General features: G+C 43.0%; 3 protein-coding genes across 6 annotated transcripts in view; 1 reads left to right on the top strand and 2 right to left on the bottom strand.

The window, feature by feature from the left end:
• LOC116792532 (serine/arginine repetitive matrix protein 2-like) overlaps positions 1-27,144 on the bottom strand; it is a 280,339-nt gene that overhangs the window by 249,757 nt on the left and 3,438 nt on the right.
• Positions 1,141-27,041, bottom strand: SHISA5 (shisa family member 5). Of its 4 annotated transcripts, none has more exons than XM_032699555.1 (7): positions 26,678-27,041; positions 23,524-23,686; positions 23,153-23,278; positions 21,830-21,892; positions 7,758-7,873; positions 6,479-6,697; positions 1,141-4,256 (listed from the first exon to the last, which is right to left on the bottom strand). In XM_032699555.1, the coding sequence occupies exons 1-7, from the start codon at positions 26,736-26,738 to the stop codon at positions 4,180-4,182; spliced, it is 825 nt and encodes a 274-aa protein (XP_032555446.1). In that variant the 5' UTR covers positions 26,739-27,041; the 3' UTR covers positions 1,141-4,179. The 4 variants fall into 4 exon arrangements, with proteins under 4 accessions (XP_032555446.1, XP_032555447.1, XP_032555448.1 ...); XM_032699556.1 differs by lacking the exon at positions 26,678-27,041 and adding an exon at positions 26,284-26,524; XM_032699557.1 differs by lacking the exon at positions 26,678-27,041 and adding an exon at positions 26,368-26,524.
• RNF123 (ring finger protein 123) overlaps positions 26,933-27,144 on the top strand; it is a 56,561-nt gene continuing 56,349 nt past the window's right edge. The window contains exon 1 of the mRNA XM_032699530.1: positions 26,933-26,952. The gene's annotated coding sequence lies outside the window, so the exon portion shown is untranslated. The remainder of the gene's footprint in view (positions 26,953-27,144) is intronic.

Genomic DNA, 27,144 nt, shown 5'->3' with positions numbered 1-27,144 from the left:
GCTTTCCTGTGCACATCACCTCCCAAACCCAGCCACGCTGCACAGGTGCACCTGCTACCAAGTCCTGGGAAAAGAAGAACAGATGAACTAAAAAGCAGTGGCAAAAAACCCCATCAGAAATAACTCTGATTTCCTGGTGTCATTTCTAGCCCAAACATTAATCATATGTTTTCTACATTTAGATTTCTAGGAGCATATGTTTTGTCTGCTGTGCTCATTTAACTAATAGAAGCTCTGTTGAGAAAATGTGAAATAAAATTGGCAGTAAAGTGATCTATATTTCACTTGCAACACATTATCAGCCTGCAGCTGAGGCTACAATAAAAATAAAGAACTGAGTTACAAAACTACACAATTATTGTGGGGTTTTGTTTGGGTGCTTGTGGGTTTTTTTGTTTTATTTTTGTTTTTCTCCCTTCCCCCCTTTTCTTTCAAAACCTACATTGGAACTTAGCTGGCAATTCAATGTAATAATGAGGATACACTCAACACCCTCCACCGATTCAGTGCTGGTTGGTGTCTCATAAAGAGCATTCTTCACCTGCTCAAAGAAAATATTTTCAGATGAAAGACTGGGGGGGGGAGGTGTGAACGCAACCTTTCAAAAGCGTTTTTCTTCAAAACTATAAAATAAACAAATACACCATCAAAAACATTTCCACACAGAGTAGAAAGCATCACTTACCACACGTGCAGTTGGACAAACTGATAAATGATACTCAACACACGAGCCAAAATACACTCTGGGAAGATATTAAACTTTAATCAAAATACAGATTTTGAAATTTACCACCTTGTCTATGTTAGATTTTTCAAATGTCTTGGGATTTGGTAGCCAATGCATTCAACCTTCATGCATTTAATGTAGTCTTTAGGCCAGACAAGGCCTTAGAATCAATCCTCTTGGATTAGCTTGGCAGAGTATCATTCAGGAGCTTGAACTGTCCCTCCTTTATGTTGTGACCTGCAGTGTTGTGGTTAGGCTTCAGCCTTCACTCCCTAAAGTGGTATTTGGGATACAAATTGGCTTAAAATACACTCAGTAACACGAGCTGTCAAACATTACCAAGTGAAATGTAGCTTTGGAGACACACCCCTAAATGATACTCAAAATGAGGCTAAGAAAAAGCTGACAGAATGTACTTCAAACACTGTATTTATTACAAAGGTGCATAGAGTTTATGCCATTTGGTTTGAATACTTATGTTTAACCTACAAACAACATACAAAGCGAGGTTACAGTATGTAACAAAAGCAACAATGATTATCTACTAAATTCAATACAACAAAATATTCTACTGTATTTAATTTCACAAAACATTTCTGAAACAAAGGCACTTACAGAATTAAAACCAAATTAAGATATACTCTTTCAACATTTAAAGTTTTAGTTCCATTCCCCCTCCCTACAGCACTGTGGATAACTAGTGATGTGAAGGCAACAGCTACTTGGAATGACACACATCAGCAGTGCTTAAACTAAAAATTTATGGATCATCTCCTCCACTTTTTCTATAACCATCCCATTCCTTTAACTGTATAAAAACAAGCTTCAACAAGTTGCAGGGCAACAGGCAAGAAAAAATTTGGTCCTACACCTTATTGTTAATGATGATAAATTCACTAACAATAAGAAAAGATCTGATTCACTGCTCCAATTGTGAACTGAATCATTCTCTCTTCTTTCAATGAGTTTTGTAACTGAGTTAGTAACACTGCTGCTAAAATAGTTCCTTGTGCATTAATGATTCATCTCTTCACTTGTCCATAGTTATCATTAGCACTTGTTCACTGAAGAAGTGTCAATCTTGAGGCTCCTTAACCCTTCCCCTCATCTCCTCCCACCCCTACACACACAGGGGTGGCAATTCAGGACAATCTATTTGGTCTGTGCAACTTCTACACCAAAACTTCACATTTGGGAACCTCTGTTATTGCTGCCACTTCACTTTCCTACTGCCTTCCCTCAGGGATGATGACTGAGCCAACCTGTCACGAAAGTGCAGATTTCCCTTTCATAACCCAAACATACCATTACCAAGACTGCCACAAACTGATCCATTTGTCAGAGCAGATGGAGGAAAGAAGAGCAGGGCACAGGAACAACCTCATCAAGCCCCACACTGGGATGCTCTGCCTGTGCTCTGAGAGCTGCTCTCCCTGGCCAGGCTCCATCTGAAGGTGCTGGAATAGTCTCTGCTCTCCTTCTACGTGAATAAACACAAGGGACCTACAGCAAGGGATTTATTTCTGCAGCTACTCAGTGCCCTCCCACACAGAAACATTCCAGGTTTCTAAGGCAACACTTCACCCTCCACACAGGACACAGGATCCAGTGTTGGTTGTCTAACAGTGTAATGAAGCATTGCCTGATTTCTCAGCTGACAAGGCAGGAAAGAGGAGGAACACAGACACAGGATACATGGATACATGCTCTGTGAGTGCCTCTTGGCACCATTTCATGCTATTAACTTCAACACTCAGAGGTGTAACACAGGAGCACAGGTTGGCATGGATTTTGATGCTAAAAACTTTCTACAAGTTCCTCCTGAAATGCCCTGAAAACCTTCTCTAAAAAAAAAAAAAAATTAAAAAAATTCAGAATAATCCAAAAATAGACTCAACAATCAGGAAGAAAAACAAGGCTGCCTTTGGCAGCAGCAATTTCCACCCACTATATGAGGTAAAATAATGCCAGCAAACAATAATATATCTCCAAATGTAAAATCACGGGACAAATGGCTCAATGGCCTCTCCAAAAAAAGTAAAATCAGTGTAAAAGATATGTTAAAATTATGCATACAACTAACTAGATAGCTCTATGAGGATTAAAAACATATTGTATATCAATGTCAGAAAAGACAGAATTGTTGAGGACAGTGAAAAAAAAAAAACCAACAAAAAACCACCTTATTTGTTTGAACAATACAAAATTTATGGAGCCAAAAGCCCCAGCAGTGGTAATAGTCATGAGGATGTCTCAAGATGTTTCATGGTTGAAAGCACTACCTTCTGAAAAATATATTACCTGGCTGTGGCCAAACCCCTGCTTTCCCTGACTTCTCATCTTCTGTTCAGCTTTATGGGAATGTTGAAGACAACAGGGAATTTTAATCCCTGCTTCGTGTTGGGCTGGGATTTCTTATCCCTCCCTGCATTTTGTTATTCAAATGCAGACTGAGTTTATAAAGGTCTAGAATTCTTAGGTTCCTGCCATATACAGTTCCCACCAGAGACAGTGGAAAACCCTAAGCATCTGAAAACCCCAATCTACTGCTGACATCCCATCTCTCCTGTAAAACAAACTCCCTCCCTGTGATGAGGCAGGACTGAAGGCTGGCAGGTATTTCTGCTTAACATGTGGTTAAATTGCTAATTTTTCTTCCAAACCCATCACAAGAAATGACTGGAGTAAGCTTGTCCAACAACACCTCAACGGGAAATACTTGTCCAATAATTTTTGTGAAGAATTTTCAAGTTTCCAGCTTTTGAGATATTTGGTCTGCTAAGTGGCAGAGAGTTTGGATTTGTTGTTAATTCCTAACACCCAGTGGAGGCACAGTTTTAAAGCCTTCAAATTGGGAAAGAAAACAAGGAAATCACCAACTCGTGCTATTTAGAGCTAGTCCAGAGACAATTAAACATGGTTTGCTACCCCTTACTGAAGGTAAATGTGTTGCAAAAAAGGAAAATTCCCTTTTGAATGGTAAATGAAATGTATTAAATGGCAGCTTACCTAACAATAGTAGCTTCAAAACAGGCAGAACATATGTAACATGTATCAGGTAGTTTCTCAGAGGTTAAGTTTTTATGTTTTAATACTGTGCAAAAGATTGCTACAGCTTTGGGTGTTTGACAATGCTCATATTAGACCAATCCTTTCAAAATTATTGCACAGCAAAATGTTATTGTGGTTCTGTATTTTTGAAGTACTCCTTCTTCGTGCTTCTCACTGTATTTAGAGCAAAATCTCTTTTTCTATTTGCTTGAGGTATAAATGAACAACTTCTGCAAGAAAAATACTCCTTCCTCGGAGCATTAAACATACTGAATTACTTTGCACGTTATTTAGACAAAAGATTGCTGTCTTCAAGAAAAATATACTACTGGTGCAGGGTGTAAACAGAACAAATTATATTTTGAAAAGTTTCATATGCAGAAGCACAGTAGAAGAGCTTTTCAATAGGTGGGTTTCTGAGGATCCATGTAAGCAGGGTTGTAAGGGGGCTGGCTTGGGTAAGGGGCTCCAGCACCAGCTGCAAAAGCAAAACACAAAGCAAAAACAGATTTATAGAATGTACATTCTGAATTCTACATATAAAATGGCAACTTCTGGTTTCAGCACATGATTAAGAGGTTCAACTTATCCAGCATCTTAGCTGGACTTGAGAACAGCTTGTGCTCACTCACAAAGCATCTGCATTTCAGAACTGAAATCATAAAAACCTTCATTCTTGTGGGATTTGGGGGTTTTTTTGATGCTAAGTATACATGTGAATTATGGCAGCCACAAGCTCATGGTTTGCCTTCAGGGTAGAACCTAGTCCAAAAAAAAAAATAAAAAAAGGGAACAGATCTGGTCCAAAAGAGAGCCAGTGGAAATCAGGGTTGCACAAACAACAGGATATACCTGACAGCATGCCAAGAAAAAAAATAAACCTCTGGGCAAAAGAAAAAGGACTAGAGAAATCAAATTTTAGGATTCCTTCAGGGAAAATGCTTTCCTCCTAAGTGTCACAGAGTTAATTAAAAAAGTAAAAGGGAAAAAAGTATCCCACCACTACTGAGCCATTGAAGAGTTTAACTTAGACCTTCGGAAGGCAGCCTTGTTTTCCAATATTGTGAGACAAGCTGCTCTCAAGTGGCACCTTCACTTTCAGGTCTGGCAAACAGCACTAGTTCAAGTAATGCAGCAGGGGATCAGATCCCTGGAAAGTGTAAGTGTTGTTATCTCCTGCTGATCTTGTAAAGTGAGTGGGTTTGGCTCCTGTTTGGCAGAGCAGGTATCCTCTCCCCAGGGTGTGACCTAATTAAGAGCCTGCTCCTTGGTTAATAGACAGGAGAAATGAAGGAAGGAACTCTCACAATGAGACATTCTCAGCTGGCAACATGGAAAGTGCTTTGGTATGCTCCCAGAAATAAAAACCCAACTTGTTCTAAGAACTAACAAACCAGCAACAGTTTCAGAAACCAGAGGGTAGAAGTAAAGTGACTGGTTTATTGGCTCCCTCACACGAAAAAGATGAAGTCAAAGCACTTTGGCGTAATCCCATAAAACCCACAGCCTCTTTGGCATTTATAACAGAAAAACAGACTCAACAGGCCTGCCAGGTCAGTGTTTCCACATGTGGGGCTGGTCTGCACATTATTAATGTACTATTTCTAACTGGTCTGCAAATGCTTCAGACCATGAAAAGCCATTTCATATTTGAGTTGTCCTGAAAGTTACTTTCCAAGGGCATTATCTACTGATCAGGCCTATACTTCACTTGTTACTTAGAAGAACAAATAATGTGGTTTGTAAGAGGGCTTGAAGATCCTAGGGCAGGTAACAGCCTAGTTTTGGCTCCTCTCAACAGCCAGAAGCCAATTGTTCAGAGAACAACTGTTAGCAGCAGAAGTGGGAATTAGTCATTGCAACAATAAGGCTGCATGAACACAATGCTGTGAAAGAAAGAAAGCTGAAGAAAAAAAGATTCTGGTAATTCTAACTGCTGGTTGGCAACAAACTGGTCTGAAGTTGATCAGACTTGGTATTCTCTAAACATAGTGACAAACTCCTAAAGAATACCATCTGTATATAGATTGAAACACCTCATAGAATGGTTTGGATTGGAAGGGACTTAGAGATCATTCAGTTCCAACCCCCTGCCACGGGCAGGGACACCTTCCACTAGCCCAGGTTGCTCAGAGCTTCGTCCAACTTGGCCTTGGACACTTCCAGGGATGGGACAGCCACAGCTTCTCAGGGCAACCTGTGCCAGGGCCTCACCACCCTCACAGGGAAGAATTTTTTCCTTATATCTAATCTAACCCTACTCTCTTTTAGTTTGAATCCATCCCCCCTTGTCCTGGCACTACATGCTCTTACAGAATAGAGCTAGCAGATATTAGATTAGAGAGGGTCTGCAGAATCACCCAACTCCTACATATATCTGTTAATTGGGCTTTGATTTAATAGGAAATGTCAGCTGCACTACTAAAACATTCTACTGGCTCCACTGAGAGTCCCACACACCACTTTGCCAGTACAGCTCCAGCTCACACCTCCTCTGGCAATGCTTAACATAGAAACGGTGACGAGATTTCCACGAGGGTGAATTACAGCACCCACCATAAGTTGAGTTTTACATCATTTCCTTACGCTTACGTTAATAAAGCCACAGAAAGTAAATGATGTAAATAACACAAAACTGGCTCCAGAGCAAGTGTCTCTTTGGCTGTTTAAGAGCTGAAGCAGCTCTCAGTGCTGCCTTACCTGCCACTGTCTCATGATAGGCCGGCGGTCCCGAGGGCTGCATGGGGTAAGGGGGAGGATACTGTGCAGGGTACGGTGCTACCGGCATTCCCGGCTGGGGCTGGATGGCCACGGGCTGGTATCCTTGATATGGAGCTGCTGGATAGCTGGGTGGCACTGCTGGCTGTTGGGGATAAGGAGCGTGGACCACTGTAGTGGTAGCAGTGGTGGTGACAACAGCTACGCGCAAGGAAAAGAACGCGGTTAGTGCTGGTGGTCCCAGGAGATCTCCTTCAACAGCCAACCACAGGAACACAAAAAAAAAACCCCAAAAACATTCACCCTTAAGGTCAATTCCTCACTTTGAACTCTGGGTAGTTTCATTCTCGAAGTCCCACCATGGATTTAGAACCATGTGCCTCTAAATTTCCTTTCCATTATCTCAGTGCTGATGAGAACCTTCACGTGCTGGGAGAGCAGCCAACTCACCTCCTGGTGCCTCAACCACCAAGAGCAAAAAAAACTTTTTTCTTGGACTCTTCTAAAACCAGGAACTCAACCCTGCAGCCAAGTTATCTATCATTTGGTGAAAGACTGGAAAAACTGCTCATTTCAAAATGTTATCTGCTTTTAAGGACTAAGGTGATAAATATCTCCTTTATCAGGTAAGGAGCTTCCTTTAATGTACAACTAATCCATCCATTATTATTACTAATACCAAGAGGTATTAGTACCTCTTTCTCTACATAACAGTCAGAAAGGCAAATACACATTTAATTCACTGATTTTTGTAGGAGCTGACGTTGGATTATTGGTTCATACCTCTTATTGGAACAGGGAGAATTAATACTTTCTAATAAACTCCAACAATTTGGTTTTTTGAGACCTCCTTCCTCTTTATGCTGCAATTACAGACCTTGCTCAAGATTGCACTGTTGCAGTCCTGAGCCTCTTGTTTATTTGTCAGGTATATTTTTAAGAGACAGAGAAAAATTTTAAAAGTTATCCTACGCCCTGTTTCCCTGAACAAAAAAACCTATCCCAAAACAACTCCCAAACCCCCCACGCTGGGGAGGGCGTGGGGAAGGAGAACTTCTAAATTCTCAGAAAATCTTCCAAAACGTGTCTCTGCAACTTCACATTCTGAAGTGGCTTCTTTTTAATGTTTAGGCATTGCAACTTCTGAGCAGACAGGTAAGGCAAGATAATTTTTACCTTTTGTAGGAACACTATTTCCTGGGGGCGGGAAAAGAAAAAGTCTTGTTCCAAGACGTGAAAAAGAAAATACAGAGGTACTCACGCCGTGGCCTTCGACATGCTTTGTAGAGACAGCAACAGGAGCAGGTGAGGCACAGAATAATAGTGATGACAATCACTGCACAAACAGTAACTCCAATCGCAATAAGGGTTCCAAAACTGCAACAGAGAGACCAACAGAACTGGTAAGAGTCACTCCTTAACCAAACCTCCTGTAGCAAACACATTGCTCCACCTTCAATCAATTTACTACTTCATGCACTGGAATAAGAAACAACTGTGCAGGGCAGTGCTGCAGGTCAGGGCTGCTGAGGCAGGGGAAGGTGACCAACCCCTACCAAGGGGTCTTTGGTCCCTCTCATTGAATTGTGACTGTGATTCTTGGTTTTTTTTAGTGTCCCTTTATGTATTCCAAAAGCTTACAGCAGTAGGGTTTCAAAACCACGAGTTCCACCACTTGATTTCCCAAGCACTGCTTGCCTGCTCTGAGCACACGGGCAGGCAGGCCCGAAAACAAAGCACACCGGGCTTTGGGGTGACAGCAAGTTCTTCCCACAGTCCTCAGACCTCCCAGTCCCCAGCTCAGAGACAATCTCAGCACTCAACAAACAGACTCTTGGCAGGTTCCTTGGCATTTGTAAACAGCTGTTTTAGAAGCCATGTTTCACACAGCCTGGAAGATCTGAAATTCTGCAAACTTTACTGCCACAGTAAGTATGTCAGGCTACATTATGGGGGACAGAAACACTGCCTAGAACTCCAAAACCTGGTATGGCAAGGCCAAAGATTACACCTGCTTTGACCTCTCTGATGAGCATCAAATGATGGAGGCAGACAAAGAGTCACCTCTGGAAGCTTTACAAGTTTACCACACAGGAGAGAAAAGGTATCACAGCAAAGCCCAGTGACAATTCCCTTTTAAGTGTTAATGCCAATGATGTGTTTCTTACTGTCTGAAATCAATAAAAAGTCTTCCTCCCATGGAAGCCAAAGTCTCCAGCATTTTTATTTCTTTAAAAAAAAAAAAAAGTGCACCATGCATCAGTTTTGGGAACAATTGCAGGAAATCAGTTTTAACGAACAACAACCTCTAAAATAACAAGCAGAGAGCTGGTTTTGTATCCATCCTGTTTTCGCTTCTTGGTAAAAATTTTGGCTACAGAGCTCTAGTTTTTTCCTACTCAGTTTCCTGTTAACAGCTTTAAACAAAACCACACACCTCCAGAACCTCCAGCAATTTTCACTGGGCTGCCAAACAGCCACCAAATGGAAAAACCGCTTTTGAGTATCAGTGACACTGGAAGGTTAAATAATTGACAAAAAAAAAAAAAAAACCCAACAAAATACTCTATCCCTAGCCCAAATTTGGAAGACCTCACCTTGTTCTTCTAGAGCAACTTAACCCTCAGTAAGCTGAGCACTGACTGAGTGTGAGCATTGAAAAATAAACCAGGTTCAGTTTAAAATGCATTTCCCCCCCCCCCCTCAAGAGAGGCTCCATCAGTTTTATTCTATTTCTGCAACGACTAAAAGAAAAAAATTTGGGTCAAATCTCTTTCAAAAATATGAGCAAGAATTTTATCTAACTGTAACTCCATCTAACTTGTGAAGCACTAAACACGACACTGTGGACTGAGTCACGAAGTACTAAATATGATAGTGTGGATTGCCTGCAGTCACTGCAATTCAGCATTTACATGTAAAACAGGAAGCAGGAACTGCTGCAGCCTCCTGAAGTCGCAGGAGCCATGTCAGAAACGCTGCCAGGAAAGAAAACAGACCATTGCAACACAGCTGCAGGATGCAAAGATGCAACCATGTGTCGAGGAACATGGGCATGTTTTGCCACAATTATCTGCAACTTTACAGAAGTTTTTTCATATGCTGACCTGCAAATCCAGATGCTTTCCTAACCACTCAGCTTTTAAGTGCTCCCCCCATCCTCATGAGCATTAGTTTCATTTCAGCACAGTAAGTTCACAGCCAGTTCATCTCCACCAAAAAAAAATCCCATTTCTTTCAAGCCAAGTAAAAAGGGAGATACAGGTGCAATTTCAAGAGAAGGAGAGAAAGAAGTGTGTGTGATGGATTTGTACATTAACCTTGAATACCTGATTGCAGTGTTCATAATAAACAGCATGAATGCCTGTGACAAACTACAGACACCTCTGGAAACTGCATGACAAGAAACATCAACTGCAGTTACTGATATTTCTGGAGCAGCCAAGTTTTCTTTCCTCTTGTTCCCACTTCTGCATCAGCCCTGAGGGAGCTCTCTCACTAGGGAAGTTGACTTTATTTCCACTACACACAGTGATTCCCAAGCAACATTAGAAGAGACCAAGGAAAAGAGTCCTCTGCGTTCTTCCTTCTTTCCTCAGTAAAGAAGGAAAAAAAAACCAACCCTTTTTGCTACTGAGCTCTGCCAAGGAAAGAAATTCTTGTGTCAGGGGAAGAGATTAAGACTGACTAAAATTCTTCACTTTTACACACAAAGAAATTCTTTGAACTTCAGCAGAGGCCAGGCAGAATCAAACATACCAAGGAGATAAAGTGGAGCAACATTTACTCACCATAAATTACCCAGCAGAGCAGGAAACTGGCAGAGCCCCCTTATCTCTCACGACCAAATCCAGTTCTAATATGAGCACAAGCCCATCTGCAGCTAAGCTGGCCATGAACAGATAAAAATACCGGCCATGGGCTCCATTTATTTATTTGTAATAAAGTTTTCTGTTCAATGAAGCACACCTCGTATTTACTAACTAGAATAAGAAATGTAACAAAAACAAAGCTAAAAAAAAACCCCCAAAACACCATGTCCAGATTTTCACCAAGCTGTTAGGGACACCCTGTGCCTTTGCATCACTTGTCTGTGTCTTTGTTAAATGACAACCCCAGCACTGTGACATTTTGCATCCATCTTTTGGAGAGCTAACTATATTTAAAGTACAGGTGTGTCATGTGTGTACACTGAGTGCGGTTCTGTGTTTGTGTGTGTAAACACTGATTCAGTTCTAGCCACTGAAACGCTCTGTGATTGCTGCAGACCAAAATTACAAGCCTTCAGAAACAGCCCGGTGGGTGAAATAACAGAGGAGTTAGTTCTTCTCAGAGTTTCCTAAGGAGTGTAACAACTGATTGCTGGCAGACGTTTTTATCACCTACTTCACAGCAGATAGTTTTCTTGCCAGCGCTTGGGCTCACACAGACCAATGTCTTGGAACAGCAGAAGGTAGCAAAACATTTACACAAAACAAAACTGTAAGTGCTATGAACTTGTAAGTCATGTCATCAACACTGAAGCGCTTCAAAAATATTTTTTTTTTCAAACTATTTCTATTTACAATCAAAACTAGCAATACCCTTCTGGAATTTCTGCATGGTCAGGCAGAATCTTATTGTAATAATGTCTTTTTACTGTACAAGGAGTACTGTCCTGAGAACTTCTTGAGCATTTAAGGGATATCCCACTAGTAAAACTATTGGAAAAAAGTGTAAGAAGCCTACCACTAAGAGAAGATGTTACTCAAGTGAGGCCACAGTGATCCTCAGCATACTCAGTGAACCATCTGTGTTTCAGGAGACAAGATATTCTGGATATGTATAAAAACTCTGTTGCAGAGAGCTTATACTCCTTTCTTAAAACAAAACTATTCTTTAATTTAATTGCTTTCATCTGACGAATCTGCCTAAAGGATTCTGAAATTATTTGAAAAAAATTACACTCACGTTAAATGATAATTTAATTACCAACTGTTAGCATTGTACACAGATGACAAAGAACTGACACGAGAGACTGTAACTCACAGATTCTTCCCCTGAATGGTTAAACTGAGAGAGAAAAAAAAGCCAACCAAAACTGAAAGCACACCTTCCCCTCTGCATTCTGCAAACAAACGTCAGAGAGCAGAAATCAGAGTGGCCACGGCACCAGATCAGAATGCTCTGGTGAACAGAGGTTTCCAGACACCCACATTACATATATCATAGTCTCTAAATAAAGCACACACAATTATAAACAGCTTGAGCTCAGTCCCTGCTGTTTCCTGCCTCTTTCTCTTGGCATAAAAGGGAACTTTTGCCAGTGATTTAGTAAAAAAACCAAAATAGCGGTTTTACTGCAGCAACGATAAACTGGACTTCTCATAAAATGTATGGGAAAGTAAATATGGAGAGACAATGCCCTGCCCTTTCCTACCCCCACCTCTCTCCTGCCTTGCCCTCCTCCACTCCTGCCACTATTCTCTCACCTTTGGAAAGCACTGAAGTGTAGTGAGAACGTTTCACAGCCTCACCTTACTTTTAAGGCTGGCTAATTATTCAAAATATCTATCAGCTCATAAAAAGGGAGTTACTCATAAAAAGTTTTGTTACTGAATGAGATGTAATGGACATATTAAAAATGTGAGAATCAAGCCCGGGATCTAAGTAGTACAATCTGTAGAAGCTAATTCTCAAGGCAGTTGTTCGTGTTGGAGATTTCTACCTTCAATACTGTCAAGTGGAAAAAAAATACTTCGAGGTTGTTAAAAGCATTTTAAAATATCCAAGTTTCAATTCCAGCAATGTATTTTTAACTCTCCTAAGTAGTTTGAATCACTTAAGTCAGCGACATTTTCTGAGTCCTGATGTAAAGAAAGCTTTTGCATATCTATGCACTGCAGTGTGTCCCATTGACACGAAATTTTGTCTTCAAAAAGAGAAAATATCCCAATGAACAATGAGACCACCTAGTTCTGAAAAATTAGTTAAAGCAGCCTATTTATTTCACATGTTTTAGTCTATTCCAAGATTTGTTCCATGCTTCAAGAAACATGTTGGCAGGGTCCTTTTCAAAAGCGCTGCTGCTTTTGAAAACAAACATTTACAAATACTGAGTTATGGCTGTAGCATGGGGTGGTCTGGAAAGACTTCAATAGATAATTTAGGCCATTCCTGAAAGCAAAAAAAAAAAAAAAACAACACCAACCAACAACTGAGTATATGCATATCATTCTTTAGTGCTCCAGAAAAGGATACAGTTCCCAGAAAGGTGATAGGATGGTAAATGTCCAGGCTTGCTTTGACTGAGGTGCAGGGCATGACCAAACAAGTCCCCAGAGAAGTTTACCCAAGTCCAACATTTTAGTCACAGCCATACAATGCCACATAATGTCTCTAAAGCTTAGCAGGAAAATAAAGGATAAACTCTTATTTTAAAAAAAGCAATATGACTTCCCAAGAGTCTTTCAGAGGGATTAGTTTTTACAACTTTACTAACAACACACTTCATCGGTTTGATGTCTTAGCATGAAAGTTCAAAGTATCAGAATCATTTTCATAGAGATTAACAGAAAAACACTTACTATTACAAAGAAAGCAAACCCATGGGAAAACACTGACCTGACTTTAAAACTTAGTGAACTGATCAGCCTATTTTAGCACAGCTGGGTTTTGGGCCACAGGAGCTTCAGCACAAGCAGACAATCAAAACATACACCATAGTAAAGCCTCCTAGTCCAGGTGCAATCACACCATGGTCTGCTCCAGATGTTTTACCTGTGAGCCACCTCCCCAGAACAGGATCTCTGCAGGATCAAGAAGTTCCCAAGTGATTCTTGTGGTGGGCAACAGGCAAGCTTCAGACTCAGACCGATATTAGCATGGTTTCAAAATCATGAAATCTTGGTAGTTTCATCAGACTGGCAGGTTTGGGTAAGTGCAAAGTCATTTTATAAGCTATGAAATACAGTGAAGTGTGGGCTGGAACTGTGATGTCTGCATCGGTTTTTCAGACAAATGTTAACTCAAGTCAGCACTTGAGGCTGTTTCTCCTGGCATCCTGCCCACATACAGTCCCCCAGTGTCAAGAAAAGAGTTTCATCTTATTTTGACTGACCCACCAGTGTGGTACCAGCTCAAATCATCACTGATTGCAAACTGCATAGACACAGATTCACTGCCACTGGAAACCCCCAAAACTTAGCACAACTTGCCATAGTTCTTTCTGGGTACCCTCAAAAAAAAAAAAAAAAAAAAAAAAAAAGAAAAGCAAAGATTGCAGCAGGAGCCCCCCTGAAACAACTCCTGGGACACCTCTGCTCACCTGCAGTATAAACAATCCTGAGCTACGTCCTCCAGAGTCCATCCATGGCTGAGCACAGCCCAGGGACCCTCAGCACCAGCCAAGCCAGCTCTGGCCTGAGAACCCATCCCAAAGGAGCAACAATAATGCCACAGGAACCCAAGAAGCCCTGGAACTGCAAGAGTGTCATAGGAAAACAGAATGCAAGAGTCTTTTGAGAAGTCTGCTAAATATGTACTGAATGGGTCCTTTTTCACTTTGTTCAAATAGGAAGCTGATGTGGGTTACTTTAAGCCCAAAATAATAAACTTTAATTTTATACACAAAGACCTACTGGAAGCAAAGCTAATTTTTTTTAAGACACTAAATTCTCTTTTCTTTTTTCAAATAACATGAAGCAAGTTTAGCATAACATGTTCTTAAACAGCCTATATGAGAAAGTGGCAGGGAGGGAACTTCCTGGAGTTTGTGGTTTTACACAGACATCCAACACCCTGATCCAACAGGTTATTATGAAATATGTATGCAAGCATCTCTTCTTGGTCCATAAACAGTGCACTTGTACTAAATATGTCTATTTACATAAATCCCTTTGTAATGCACACTAAAAATACAATTTTCCGGTGAGGTTTCCCAGGAAACCTATTATTATACACCCTGTAGACAACTGAGAGTAATTGTTATAAGGTAAATGGAACATTACAATATGCACATAAAAAGGGGAGAAGCCAGAGCTGCATTCAGAGGGATTTAAGTCTTCTATCAACAGTGGAAGAATTAACACTGCAGCTTCATGCAGGACCCTCAGCATATAAACTGTCCTTAAACACAACGTAAGGCATTTGCTCCTGTAGAGGGTAAATAAATTTTAAATGCTCTTTAGTGGTACAAAGAGAAATTAAATGGATTACAGACACAGATATTTAAGGCAAGCAAAGTGAGTCAGTTCCCCTCCTACCATCAGGATTCCAGTTCAATGACACACTATGTTACCCCCTGCCCCAACTAAAATTTGGGACCAACAGTGGGTCCCATTTGGGCAGTGGGAAGGATTTTTTTAGGTGGTTAATTGAATTAATAGAACAAGTTCAACTGAAAAAGAAATTAAGTGCCACAGAAAAATTTTCTCCACAAAAACTGCAGTACTCTGAATTTGCTACTGCCAATACTATCCAAATTTTAGAAAGCAAATTTAAGCACCTAATTAGAAATTAATTTGGCTAAAGAGTTAAAGGATTTTTTTTCCTGGCAAATTGCAACCTGGTGTATGACTTGCCAAACACACTGAAACTGCAGTAAAAGGAGGTTTAGACCAGGTCACACCCACCTGCTTTGCTTGCTTTATAACCCAGCTCTCATAGGAAACACACCTCTGTCTTTACCCACACTACTCATATGCCATCATACAAAATCATATGTAAAAGTTAGAAACACTGAGTTTAAGCAGCAGCAAAGTTTAAATTAGATAAATTAACTACCCTATACTACTATGAATTGACATCTTGCCTCACTCCCCCCTCCCTCTCTTTGGGAGTTATTACTCATCCAGCAAAAGAGGATCATCAAGGAAAATATCACACTGCACAAAAGAGAACAGACCTCTGCAGCAGAGGTCACATCTGGCCAACTACTACTTCTTTTAACTGGCACTGATCATTAACAAGACGTTCACCAAAAAGTCACAAAAGTGACTGATGACTGGTTCCTTCCACAATCTAAAAAAAAAAATTAAAAATAGAGGGTTTAAAGTTTACCTCTCAGTGGAATTGAGAACCAGAGATCATGCTAATAAGCACAGAGGCGTATCACATTAAAAATGAATGGTATAAAATGTTTTTAATAAAAACAGACTTTGTCAAAAGACTGACCTTTGCACAATTGTTAATTTCCTAAAATTAAACTAATTTGTTCATTTCACAGAAGACCCTACAACTGCAGTTTTAAAAGCCTGGGCACTGTCCTCCTCCCATAATACACAGTCTAACAACAAGCAACTCTAATAACAAACAACACAGTCTATTGCAAATACATCCAGCTACATCTCAGGCCATGGTTATTTTATGGAAGTATATGAAAAGGCAGAGCTGGAACTATATTTGGAACCCACATGCTCAAACTTTCCTATATCCTAATAAATAGCCATGGTGATCTTTTAAACATGTTTTTAAAGAAGCCTTCTTTGTCTCTTTCTCTAGGACCCTTCTCTGAGCGTTACCACTTTCACAAGCTCTCTCCACAGTCAAAAATTTACTGTTTTCAGAGTTCCATTGTGTAGAGAGGCACAGCAAAGCCCACACTTAGAGGGAGTATTTGTAGGTACATACAGTCAATGAATACACAGCCACAGGAAAATTAACTCCTGAACACAGTCCAAGCGATCAATCTCACGCTGCCTTTGTAGGCTTAGGCCAGGTTGCCTTGTTTGTTGCTGTCCAACAGCCTTCTGTCGTTAGCAGAGCATGCAAACCCAACCATGCACATCTGCCTCTTGTGCCAGGACAGCATTTTTCAATCTCTCCTTCCTCCCTGGTTTCTGAGGAAACGAACCTGGGGGGAGCATTAAGCCCAGTGCCTGCAGCTGCTCTGCCGGCTTTAAGGAGCTCCTTCACCAAGAATGCATTGAACACAAAAGCAAATGCTCTCCAATGCAAGTAGACCACTACAAATTGGGCAAGCTTACATTTACTTTTCATGCTAGTAAAAAGCATGCAGACATTTTTTTAAGCAGCTTCAAATCCAAATCTCGGTTGTTTCCAGGCAAAAAGCTTACATTCCTCAGCGAGATTAGCCTGTGCCTGAGCACAAGCCTCTCAGAACAGGCTCTATGCTGTTTAACTCATTTATTACATAAAATACCAAGGCCCAGTACTGGAAAAGAAATTCTCTGCTTATTGAGTAGAGACTGCTTACATTTCTAGAAGTTCTTTTCCCAATTTTCATGGAGTTTCCCTCCCTGTGGACATTCAAAACCCACCTGGATATGTTCCTGTATAACCTGCTCTTGGTGACTGCTGTGGAGGTGGGGTTGGACTAGATGATCTCTTCAGGTCCCTTCCAACCCTAACAATTCTGTGATTCTGTAATAATCTTCATGATTTATTCTCTTACCCCTGCCAACCTATTACAGATGCTGGAGTACCCAAATACTCTGGAAAGTGTAAACTGGAGTCCCTGATAGTGATAGGGGAGGAGGAGAAATGGGTTATAGTTCAATATCACAGTATTTTTGACCTTGTTTGTGGAGAAAACATAGCCTTGAAGACACCTACACTGAGAGAAAGCAAATTAGGATAATTATATCTTCCACTGCTAGAGATGTACCGGTTTTGCCAAGTTTTGCCTGCAGCAGACTATTCAGATGCTGCATCTCAGCCAAAGGCAGGCAGAATGACATGGATCTTCTCCATTTCACAAAAGGACAACTAAGCCACAAGGCAACAAATTGCTCAGCCCCTGACAAACCCCAAATGAGCACATCCCCAGGGCAACAAGGCTGGTCTGTCTCTGCTGGCCGAGGCTCCCCAGGAAGTTGTACATTCTGCCTCCCTCTTCCCATCACATAAGGAGGAACAGCCTTTCCTCAAGCATTACTGGATCTGTTACACAAATCTGCTGTAACTTCAAGGCACAAATTAATTCAGAAACAGAGTCCAATTAACTGTGTACACAGACGATGTGAAGTTTTGTTTCCAATTAGAAAGCCTGGTTTTAGCTGCCCCAACCTCATTATTTTCTTCTGTAACTCTTGATACAGATGTTCTGAATTGCTCTACCTCCTTAAACACTCAAATACTTCACAATTACTTGAATTGTTGATGTGAGTCATCTAATTTCCTTTTCCAGTAAGGAAAATTGGCATACCAAGGCTAAATAATCAAGTTACCAATGCAAATTATAACAAGAACTGTACCGGTGAATCAGTGCTCTGCTTTTTGCACAGTTTCTTAAAACAAGTATACTATGTACAGCAGAAAGAAAGGGGAAAACTAACTAAATTAGCCTTACTGCTCACAGTCCATCTTTGAAACCAGGGTAAAGCAGGGAAACTCAGTAGTCCAATTAAAAAGGGGGGGAAAACCCCCTGAAACAACTTCCAGTGGTAAATCCTTGCCAGAGTGCATTCTCTAGCAGCAGAAATTGTAGAAATTGCTTATGGTCACATCTCACATGCAAGAAAAATGGTGGCAAATTTATCAAGTTTAGTGGTATAAAACCCACTCCTACTCCCTGACCTAAAAGCTCCACAGTATCTTTAAGGACTGATCAACAACAGAAAAAAACCTGAATCTGAGTTAACCCTGACTTTTATACTCTTCCTAGAATGCTTCCATTTGCTTCCAAATGCAGCATTCTGGGAAGCAAAGTGCTTTCAAGTACTTAAAAGTGCATTATTAAGACAATCCAAAGGAATGTAATTTACAGTCTTTAAAATGTCCAAAGACTACTGCTTGCACTGTGAAGTACACTTAACAGGATTGCCCAAAGTGCCTCGCACTCCTGCCTCAGCAGCACATGATAGTCGGTATTAAATACTGAAAAATGCTAATATTAAAGGATAATAATAAAAAGAAACCTACAAAAAATCGGTGCTTTGCTTGCACTTCTGCAGACCTCAGAATAAACACAGCCAAGAAGCAACAGTAGAAGCAAACCAAAAACTCCTGAGCTAGACAAGACAGAACATACAGAACATATATTCCAGCATTAACCCTTCCCTTGGGAGAAGAGACACCACAGGGTCTAGTAGCAAGTCCACGGGTAGTTTGTGAGAAGCCCTCAGAGAGGGGAAGTTCTCTTAAAAACCCAGGATTTATGAGCAACGTGTCAGGGTGGTAACTCAATCTAGAAATAAATTTGAGGCAAGAATGGGGAACTAAATGCTTTCTGACCTGTAATGCCAGGAAACCATCACCTCCTCCTTTTCAAGGGCAGTGCCAAAGGCAGTATTTGCAACTCATGAGAAAGAGCAGGGCACTAAAGGAAGTCGCCCTTTGTTGCCTCTCCTCACATTACAAGTGGTTTGAAGAATGTGGTTATCTTGTTGGAGATACAAAAAGATATCCCAACTGACATCAGACCTTTTTTCTACACAATAAAGTATTAAATAAACATAGTCATCAAGGAAAAATGTAAAACCTGTCTTTTAAAAGAAATTGGCATGGAGAGAGAGGGTGGAGCATACCTTGCAGGAAGGAACCAGGGACAACTCTTGCAGAAGGAATACAGCTTGCTACTTGGTTAAAACAACATACAAAAACCTCAACACACCACACAAAACCCTGGGCAATGTCTGTAACAAAACAAAAACCTACTTGGTGTCCTGCTGGCTGCGGTCACAAACAGTCTCACTCACTGCAATTCCCAGTGTTCAAACACCCTAAATGGGACACCTCATTCATAAGTCATTTGGGAAAGTTCTGAGATGTGGTTTTCTTCTGGAGTCACATCCGGGTGGCTTTTGAAGGACAGTACTTCTGTGAGTAATTAACACCCTTCTAATAAAATTGCCTAACCAGAAAGTTTGATGTTAAGTCTAGGCCTTTGCACAACACTAATTTTTCAAACCTCCAATGTGACTGAAAGGGAAAAGCAAAATTCACCCATTTTCTCAAGCTGAGACATCCATGATTCTCTTTTTCAGACATTCCATAGCCAAAAACAAAGATAATTAAAGCAATTTAAGTGCTCCTTCCTAGGAGAGCAAGGCTGAGGCTCACGGCTGCTGTCCTGCAACCACATATCTGAAGACAGGGAAGATCAGCCTAGCTCACAGGAAGGAGCATCCCTCCTCCAAAATATTTGCTGTCTCAACCCTTTCCTTATGGGAGACACCTCACCAAAAGCGACCGAGGCTCCAAGACATCCACGGACCCCCCGCACACCGCCGCGGCAGCGCTGCCTTTAGGTGCCTCCAGCGCGGCTCCTTCCCGCCGCGCAGGAAAAGACGCGTTTGGAGCTACACAGGGCGGGGGGCTCGGCCCGGCTGTGCCGCGGAGGGCGCAGAGCCCCGACCCCCGCGGGGCGATGCCGCCCGCACGGCCCCGCTCGCCGCCGGTGCCGAGCCCGCGCCCCGCGGCAGCCCCGCCGGAGGCAGCGGGAGCAGCGGGCGGACCCACCACGGCACGGTGGGTGCCGGCCCGGCTGGCAGGGTCCCCCCCGCGGCCGGCCAGCCCCGCCCGGAGCCCCGCTCGCCCCATCGCTTACCCCATGCTCGCCGCCGCTCGCCCCGCGCCCGCCGCCCGGCCCCGCGCACGTCACCGCGCCCCGCACCGCCCCTTAAAGGGGAGCCCGGGTGTCCCTCCCGCCGCCCTGCGCCGCTCGCACCTACGCCCAGGGAGCCGTCAGAGAGCGCTCGGCATCGCCGCGCCCGGCTCCGCCGTCTCCGGCGTAAAGCGTGGCTTACCCCAACGTGGAAGTGTTGGAGCAAGGCCAGAGCGGGTCATGAGGCTGATAAAAGGACTGGAGCACCTCCCCTACGGACACGGGCTGAGAGGGCCTTGAGGGGAAGCCAAGGGCCCGGCTGAAGGAATTTGGTCTGTTTAGCCTGGAGGAGGCTGAGGGGAGACCTCATCGCGGTTACAGCTTCCTCGGGAGGGGCAGAGGAGGGGCAGGCACTGATCTCTGCTCTGTGGGGACGAGTGACAGAACCCCAGGGAACAGCCTGCAGTTGTGTCAGGGGAGGTTTAGGTTGGATATTAGAAAGAGGTTCTTCTCCCGGGGGGTGGCTGGGAACTGAACAGGCTCCCCAGGGCAGTGGTCACAGCACCAAGGCTGACAGAGCTCAAAAACCATTTGGACATGTGGTGTGACTCTTAAGGATGGTCCTGTGCAGGGATGAGAGGTGGACTAGATGATCCTTGTGGGTCCCAACTCAGCATATTCTGTGATTCTGAGTTGGAGCTGTTCATCCTGGAGAAGGTTGTGTGGAGACCTCATAGCAACCTTCTAGTTGGAGAGGGACTCTTTATAAGGAACTACAATGATAGGACAGAGAGTAATGGGTACAAATTGAAAGAGGGGAAATTTCAGTTAGATAGTAGGAAGAAAGTTTTTACTGTGAGGGTAGTAAGAACAGGTTTCCCATGGAGGTTGTGGCTGCCCCAACCCTGGCAGTGTTCAAGACCAGGATGGATGGGGCCTTGAGCAAACTGATCTAGTAGGAGGTGTCTCTGCCCATGGCAGAGGGAGTTGGGACTAGGTGATCTTTAAGGTCCATTCCAACCCCTTAACATTCTATGATCTACCCCTGCCCTCTCTTCGTCATCTTCCACACTGTGAAAAGCAGACACGTTTTTACAGCAGGACTCCTGTCATCACTGACATAGGCTCAAATGAATTTACTTTTGCCACAGATTGAAACAGAAGGAGAAATATGGTTAAAAACTCAAGGGCAAAAGATGCCAGAAAACCAAGGAGATACTTCAAACAAAAGCAGATTCTCTTCCTCAACCACTATGGATTTTCTAAGAGTACAGAGCCAAGAGTAACGGCCATAAACTAAAATGGGATGTTCCACCTCAACATAAGGAAGAACTTCTTTTCACTGAGGGTGACAGAGCACTGGAACAGGCTGTCCAGGGAGAGAGTGGAGTCTCCCTCTCTGGAAACATTCAAAGCTCAACTGGATGGTTTCCTGTGTTACCTGCTCCAGGTGATCCTGCCTGGGTGGGGGTGTTGGACTGGATGATCTCCAGAGGTCCCTTCCAACTCCAGCTGTTCTGCAATTCTGTGCTAATGCTTCAACCTCCTGTTCAGCAGGAGGACTATTACATATAGAGATTGTTATGGTCAAAATAGCACCATCCAACCTCTTCATGTCTCTACATCTTCTGACATGTACATAGATTTTGAGCGCTCCACACTCTTAGCACACAGGTAAGTATTTCTATTCTCACATTCCAGCACAGATTCATGAAATGGTTTAGGCTGGAAAAGATCTTTAAGATTATCAAGTACAACTGTTAACCCAGCACTGCCAAGTCCAGTGTACTGATTACACAATGAAGAACTGCTAAATAAATCCCATTTTAAAAGCTTGCATGGCTTACCTGAGGCCAAAAGGCATGTCATCATCAGGGTCCTGAAAATCCCTCAGGTCTGAGTCAGAGATCCTGTAGCAGGAAAATTCCATTTTTGAGATGAATTCATGAGTTATTCAAGTTACCTGGCTAAGTTCCACACACTTATGAAAAGTAATGTACACTAAAAAGAGATTCACATTGTCATCTGCAGCACTAAGAGTATGGATTTGACACTTGCCTGACAAAGACCTTCCAAGACAGTTTTGAGAAGTCCAAAAAAAACCCCAGACCATTCATTGAGATGACAATAGATTCAGAATAGCCATGGATCAATGTACTTACTGAATTAGTGCTAAATAACTAAGGTTGGCCACTGATTAACAACTCATGCTACACTAACAAATCCAGCTTAGCACTAAGATTACCTTCACTGTTAATTAAGCTTAGTTTCACCTGGGTATGCTGACAGGCATCCCTGAGGCATCTCTGCTTTGGGGAGGAGAGAGGAGCAAGCACAGCAACTTGTCTGCAAAGTGGGGTTATATTCTCATCCTCTACATGGATGATCAATTTTATAATATCAATTTTATAATGAGGGTTTCTGTTACCTTCAGTCAAACTGAGTTATAAGACTTATGGCTGAATCAAAGGCAGAACAGAACTGTGACACTTCAGTGTTGCTCCCTCCTCCACCCAGCTGGGGCAGCAGTAAAGGCCGTTGGACCTTTGCCTCATAGTCTTTGTTCCCACCAGCACATTACAGCCACACATCACTAGGTCCTCCAAGGACCAGATTTATACTTCTGACAAGGACTGTTATGCCTGGGTAAGGGGAAGCAAGGCTCACATCTCCATACAAAGGTCTGGGTGGTCTTCTGTGCTTCACAGAGACAACACTGAACTGAGGCCAACACTTCACCCCACATCACTCACTGGTTAAGCCTTGCTTGAGCCAGCTGCAAGATAAGCAATGGCTCAGCTCATGTTTGTGCTCAACCAGCCTCATCAATTCTCCACAGCAAGGCTGGTGGTTTTCCACATAATCCACACTGTGACTACAGACCCAACTCCACAATAGGTGGGTTTAGAGTGTGTCCTCTCTCCTCATCTGGCATGCCTTTCATTTGGTAACATTCTCCATCTGGAGCAGGTACCAGTGGTGCACAGCCGGCATCCTAAACCCAAAGCATTCCAAAGTGTGAAGTTATAGCTTTCAATAACAAGGACTTTACACAGGATATACTAATACTGACAACGATAATCGTTATAACAAACATTATTGTGTGTTGTATCGGGCCTCAGAGCCTTCCCACCACAGTAAAACCAAGAATATTAAAGATTCGTTCCAACCAGCTCTTGGACATCAATTCATGGATTTTTTTGGTCGCCTCGTCTTCGGTCTTCTCAAACTTATCCCAAAATTCTCCTAGTTGGGCCTCTTGAATCTTATTTAAAAGATCTCCTGGGACAGACATCCTCAAAGAAAAATTAAATTGGGTGTAAGTATCTGAAAATGCTCAAGAAGACACACATCAGTTCATGCATCAATTTACCCACCTCACTGTTCCCATTTTACAAATTACAAGCATTAATGCTGATCCTGGACAGAGCCAAATACAGAGCTGAAAGATCCCTTAGGAAGGTTTAACCATTAAACTGTGTATTTCTGCCATTTAGTGACAGAATTTTAATCTGTTGTATACATTCAGTTTGCCTCCTACCTTACATTTTGTAGAACACACTGAAACTGTTCAGCAAATCTTAACATTACATTAGAGCAGCAGAATTGATTTGTGCAGCTTCCACAGCAGAAGTCAGGACAGGATTGTGCAGGTTGTTCTTTGCCAGAATAATCAATATATGCCTGACAGTCCTCACCCAAAGCTGAAAAGAGTTATAAATTAATAGTTAGTAACTAAAGAAATAATCATATAAAGTCTCTTTCTTATACTGATCAGCGCACCTAGGTTAACACCTAAATGTTACAATAATTTTGGTTAGGTCTTACAAACCCAATATTTCCTTCAGTGTACAGCAAAGGCAAATATTCCCCACACAAAATATCAACTTCTTCAAGCAGCTCTAAGTGTCCACACAGGCACAAAGGACTAAATGCATGCAAATATACTTATGAGATGCTGGTGATATTCTCTTCACTGCCTCTGATAGTGGCTACCAAGTTACTGTAAAGACTCAAAAAAGCAACATGAGTAGCCAGATGTGTTAAAAATACCACACAAGTACCATGATCAGTTAGAAGAAAATGTTAAATTTTCCTAGAGATTTGACTTCATGCAAATGATGCAACACCACCACATTCACTGCAGATTTGGATTTCCATGGGACTTAGTTGTTTCTGCCTGTTGCTTCATTTTCTGCACAGAAGATCCTAATCCTGTTAATCCATTGCATAAAACAGATGTTGTACGACAGAGATTTTTAGGGCTAAAATCAGCCTAGTGGTGCCTTCCCACTGCAAGCATCAACTGGTGCAGCTACAATGGTAAGGAAATGGGGATGTTCATGTACTAGGACGGCTTCCTTAGGGGACACCCCATGCTTCTCAGCACTGCATTGGGCTGATACATTCCTTAACAAACTGGCTGTTTCCTCTCTCTCTTTACCCCCCCAAACCCAAATTAACTGCAACACAAAAACAGGATATCAAAAGCTTCCAACTGTCACATAAAAATACTTCTCAAAGCTTAAGCAAAACTCATTTCCCAAGAAGAGTATAACTTCATTTTTCAGTGATAAATGCTGCAGTCACATGGTTTCTATTCCTCATTTTCCTTCCTATCACATATTGCATTAAGATGACATACCCTGATATTTTGCTCCCAAACCACACTCCATCCAAAAAGTTCAAATTCCTTCAAGTGTAGTTGTTCAGAGAAAGCAAACAAGAGGCAAAGACAACAAATCCTGTTCCTTCAGTAGAAAAGTAAGGGGTATTTTTCCTGGAGTATTTAAACTGATTATAGCATTTGAAAATTCAGTCTTGACTCTCTGGCATCAAGACGTACCTAAATATTTCAGCCAAGGATAAAAAGAAAAAAAACAATGTTCCAGGGGTTAAATGTGGAGGTTCATTAAACAGAAACAAAGAGGAACTTCTGTACCAATACCACAGTACTTCGACTAACAGGTTTACACAAGCTTATGGCTGGTTTATCCCTCCTGTATCCCCTATAAGGAAATGACAGGTAGCTAAACTGATTCCAACACACCTTGTGAAATTACAAACAAAACAAGGCAACCAAGAAAATTCCTCCCTCCATCTCACAATTGTGCTACTGCAGCACAATCAGATAACAACGAAAACTAAAGGTCTAGGCCAGTTCTCAGGTGGCCGAGCTGTGCCAGCAAGGGCTGAGCACACCAAAGCAAATATTTCAATGCCTCTACTTTGTTCCTTGCTTCTTCCATCAGCTGTGGCCCCTGTTGGATACTTCCTCAATTGATTTGATTCACCAGTTCATCAGCAGATCAACCTATGGGACTTTTTTTCCTCAGATGGTTTTCTGATGGGTTACTGATTTGAATCACCTCAGAAGAGGCCCATTGTACACCCAACCTACCACTACAGCAGGGCTGAGCCTGAGGCAGGCAGACATGACCTCCTATTTTGGTGTATCTGCTACTGAGGGTTCAACCTGCCCTGCAGGACAGCAAGATGATTTCACACAACCAGTACCACATAAACCCTTTAACAGACTAACCAAGTTCCATCTTGAGAGCAGAGTTGCTAAACTTTTCCCACCAAAAGTAACCAACTATTCCAGTAAGAACACTTCTAACTTCCAACTTTATTTATTTGAGGTCATACAGTTACTGCTGTTCCACCATCATGGTGAGTCAGCTTAAAGGACCCTTTTTCTGGTGGTTACCCCTCCAAGTACTTACAGATAAAACTGACTATTTCAGCCACATGCACTTCAGATCACAACCCCCCAGACAAACTGTGATCCTGGACCACTTTGACTAAGTTAAATGTCTTCTTGCATGTCACAATCACCTTTCCTGCACATCTGTGCAGCATATGATCCCTCAGATGAAGTGATGCCACTGATGCATACAATATCAGTAGTGCTTTTCCCTTCCTGAGACTTCACCTGCTAAGTCCTATGCTCGCATTTGCTTTTTCTCATCACAACAACAAAGCTGGGGAAGAGCACACGGTCCATCCTCTAAGCACAATAACAAAATAGCTACAGACAGGACTACTGAAAAAAAGCCCAATTATCAATTTTAGCATTTGACAGCTATGTATGAACACTATTATCAAACAAGCTTCCATAAGCAGTGCTGTTTATGCAATATCATCACTCAACACCTGAGTATGTCTATTATGTTGCTGTAAAAGGGTAGAATTTACTGGGGGGGAAGAAGGGGGAGTGACAAGGTGAAGGTTTTTAACGGGATGCATCACGAGTGCTCGGCGGCCGCGTCGATCCATCGTTTCTCCGCAGCATCCTTACCTGAGTCACCAGCAGCCCGTATCACCGGCTGGGGCCTCACAGTCACTCCCAGGCACTTATTTCTGCCGGCTAACGCAAACCCACCTCACTTCCCGCGGAACTTTGCCCCCGGCGAACCCAAAGCCGCCGTGCCACCTCCCGCCGGCGATGGGGCCACACGGCTCCAAAACCCCGCGTCCCTGGGCCCCCGCCCCGGCACGGGCGGCCGAGCTGAGGGGGCCGAGCTGAGGGGGCTCTGCCCGCAGTCCGGGGCTCACCCCCGCCGGGGGCTCCGGCCGGATCCTCCCGGGGGACGCAGCCCCGGCCGCGGAACCGCCTCAGGAAGCGACACCGGAGCCCCACAGCCCTGCCCCTCAGCGCTCCCCCGCTCGCCGAGCCCCCGCCCCGCGCTCACCGGCCGGCGGCAGCAGCAGGAGGAGGCTGAAGAGGCCGAGCACGCCCCGACCCGGCGCCATGAGCGCGGCAGCTCCCCCGGGGTGAGCGGGGATGGGCGGTGAGCGGGGCGGACGGATGGGCGGGACAGCGGGACCTGATCTCCGACTGCCCGACCTCCCTTTGACCGTGTGTTAGGTGGGTCCACAGTCACTGACAAACATCTTGCGCCTGAGGCAGTCCTGTTGTCTGCAGCCCTTTCGTGGCGGGAAGTCCGGCTCCAGCGGTGTGGGATAAGTAAGTCCGGCTGAGGCTGTGAGGGATAAGTCCGGCTCAGGCTGTGTGGTTGCTCTCTCTGTGTAGTCCCAGGTGCTCCAAAGACTTAGGCAGGTCCAGATTTGTGACTCAGAGGAAGACCTCCTGAGTTCAAGAACTTTCCCAACGTGGCTTCTAGGAAAAAAAGCCGTTTCTTGAGCTCCACCAAATGGT

Source organism: Chiroxiphia lanceolata, chromosome 11, assembly GCF_009829145.1.
Source record: "Chiroxiphia lanceolata isolate bChiLan1 chromosome 11, bChiLan1.pri, whole genome shotgun sequence".
NCBI lineage: Eukaryota > Metazoa > Chordata > Aves > Passeriformes > Pipridae > Chiroxiphia > Chiroxiphia lanceolata.
Note: the sequence above shows the minus strand (reverse complement) of the source record. Positions and strands in the feature narration are given on the sequence as shown.

What these genes read in the sequence shown, in the direction of transcription:
- SHISA5 (XM_032699555.1), bottom strand. Translation starts at nt 26,738, where the DNA reads ATGGCGCCGGGTCGGGGCGTGCTCGGCCTCTTCAGCCTCCTCCTGCTG. An exon ending in CCTGCTGCTGCCGCCGGCCG is followed by an intron (nt 23,687 to 26,677) that starts GTGAGCGCGGGG and finishes AACTCTTTTCAG; the next exon opens with CTTTGGGTGAGGACTGTCAG. An exon ending in TGTGTTCTACAAAATGTAAG is followed by an intron (nt 23,279 to 23,523) that starts GTAGGAGGCAAA and finishes TTTTTCTTTGAG; the next exon opens with GATGTCTGTCCCAGGAGATC.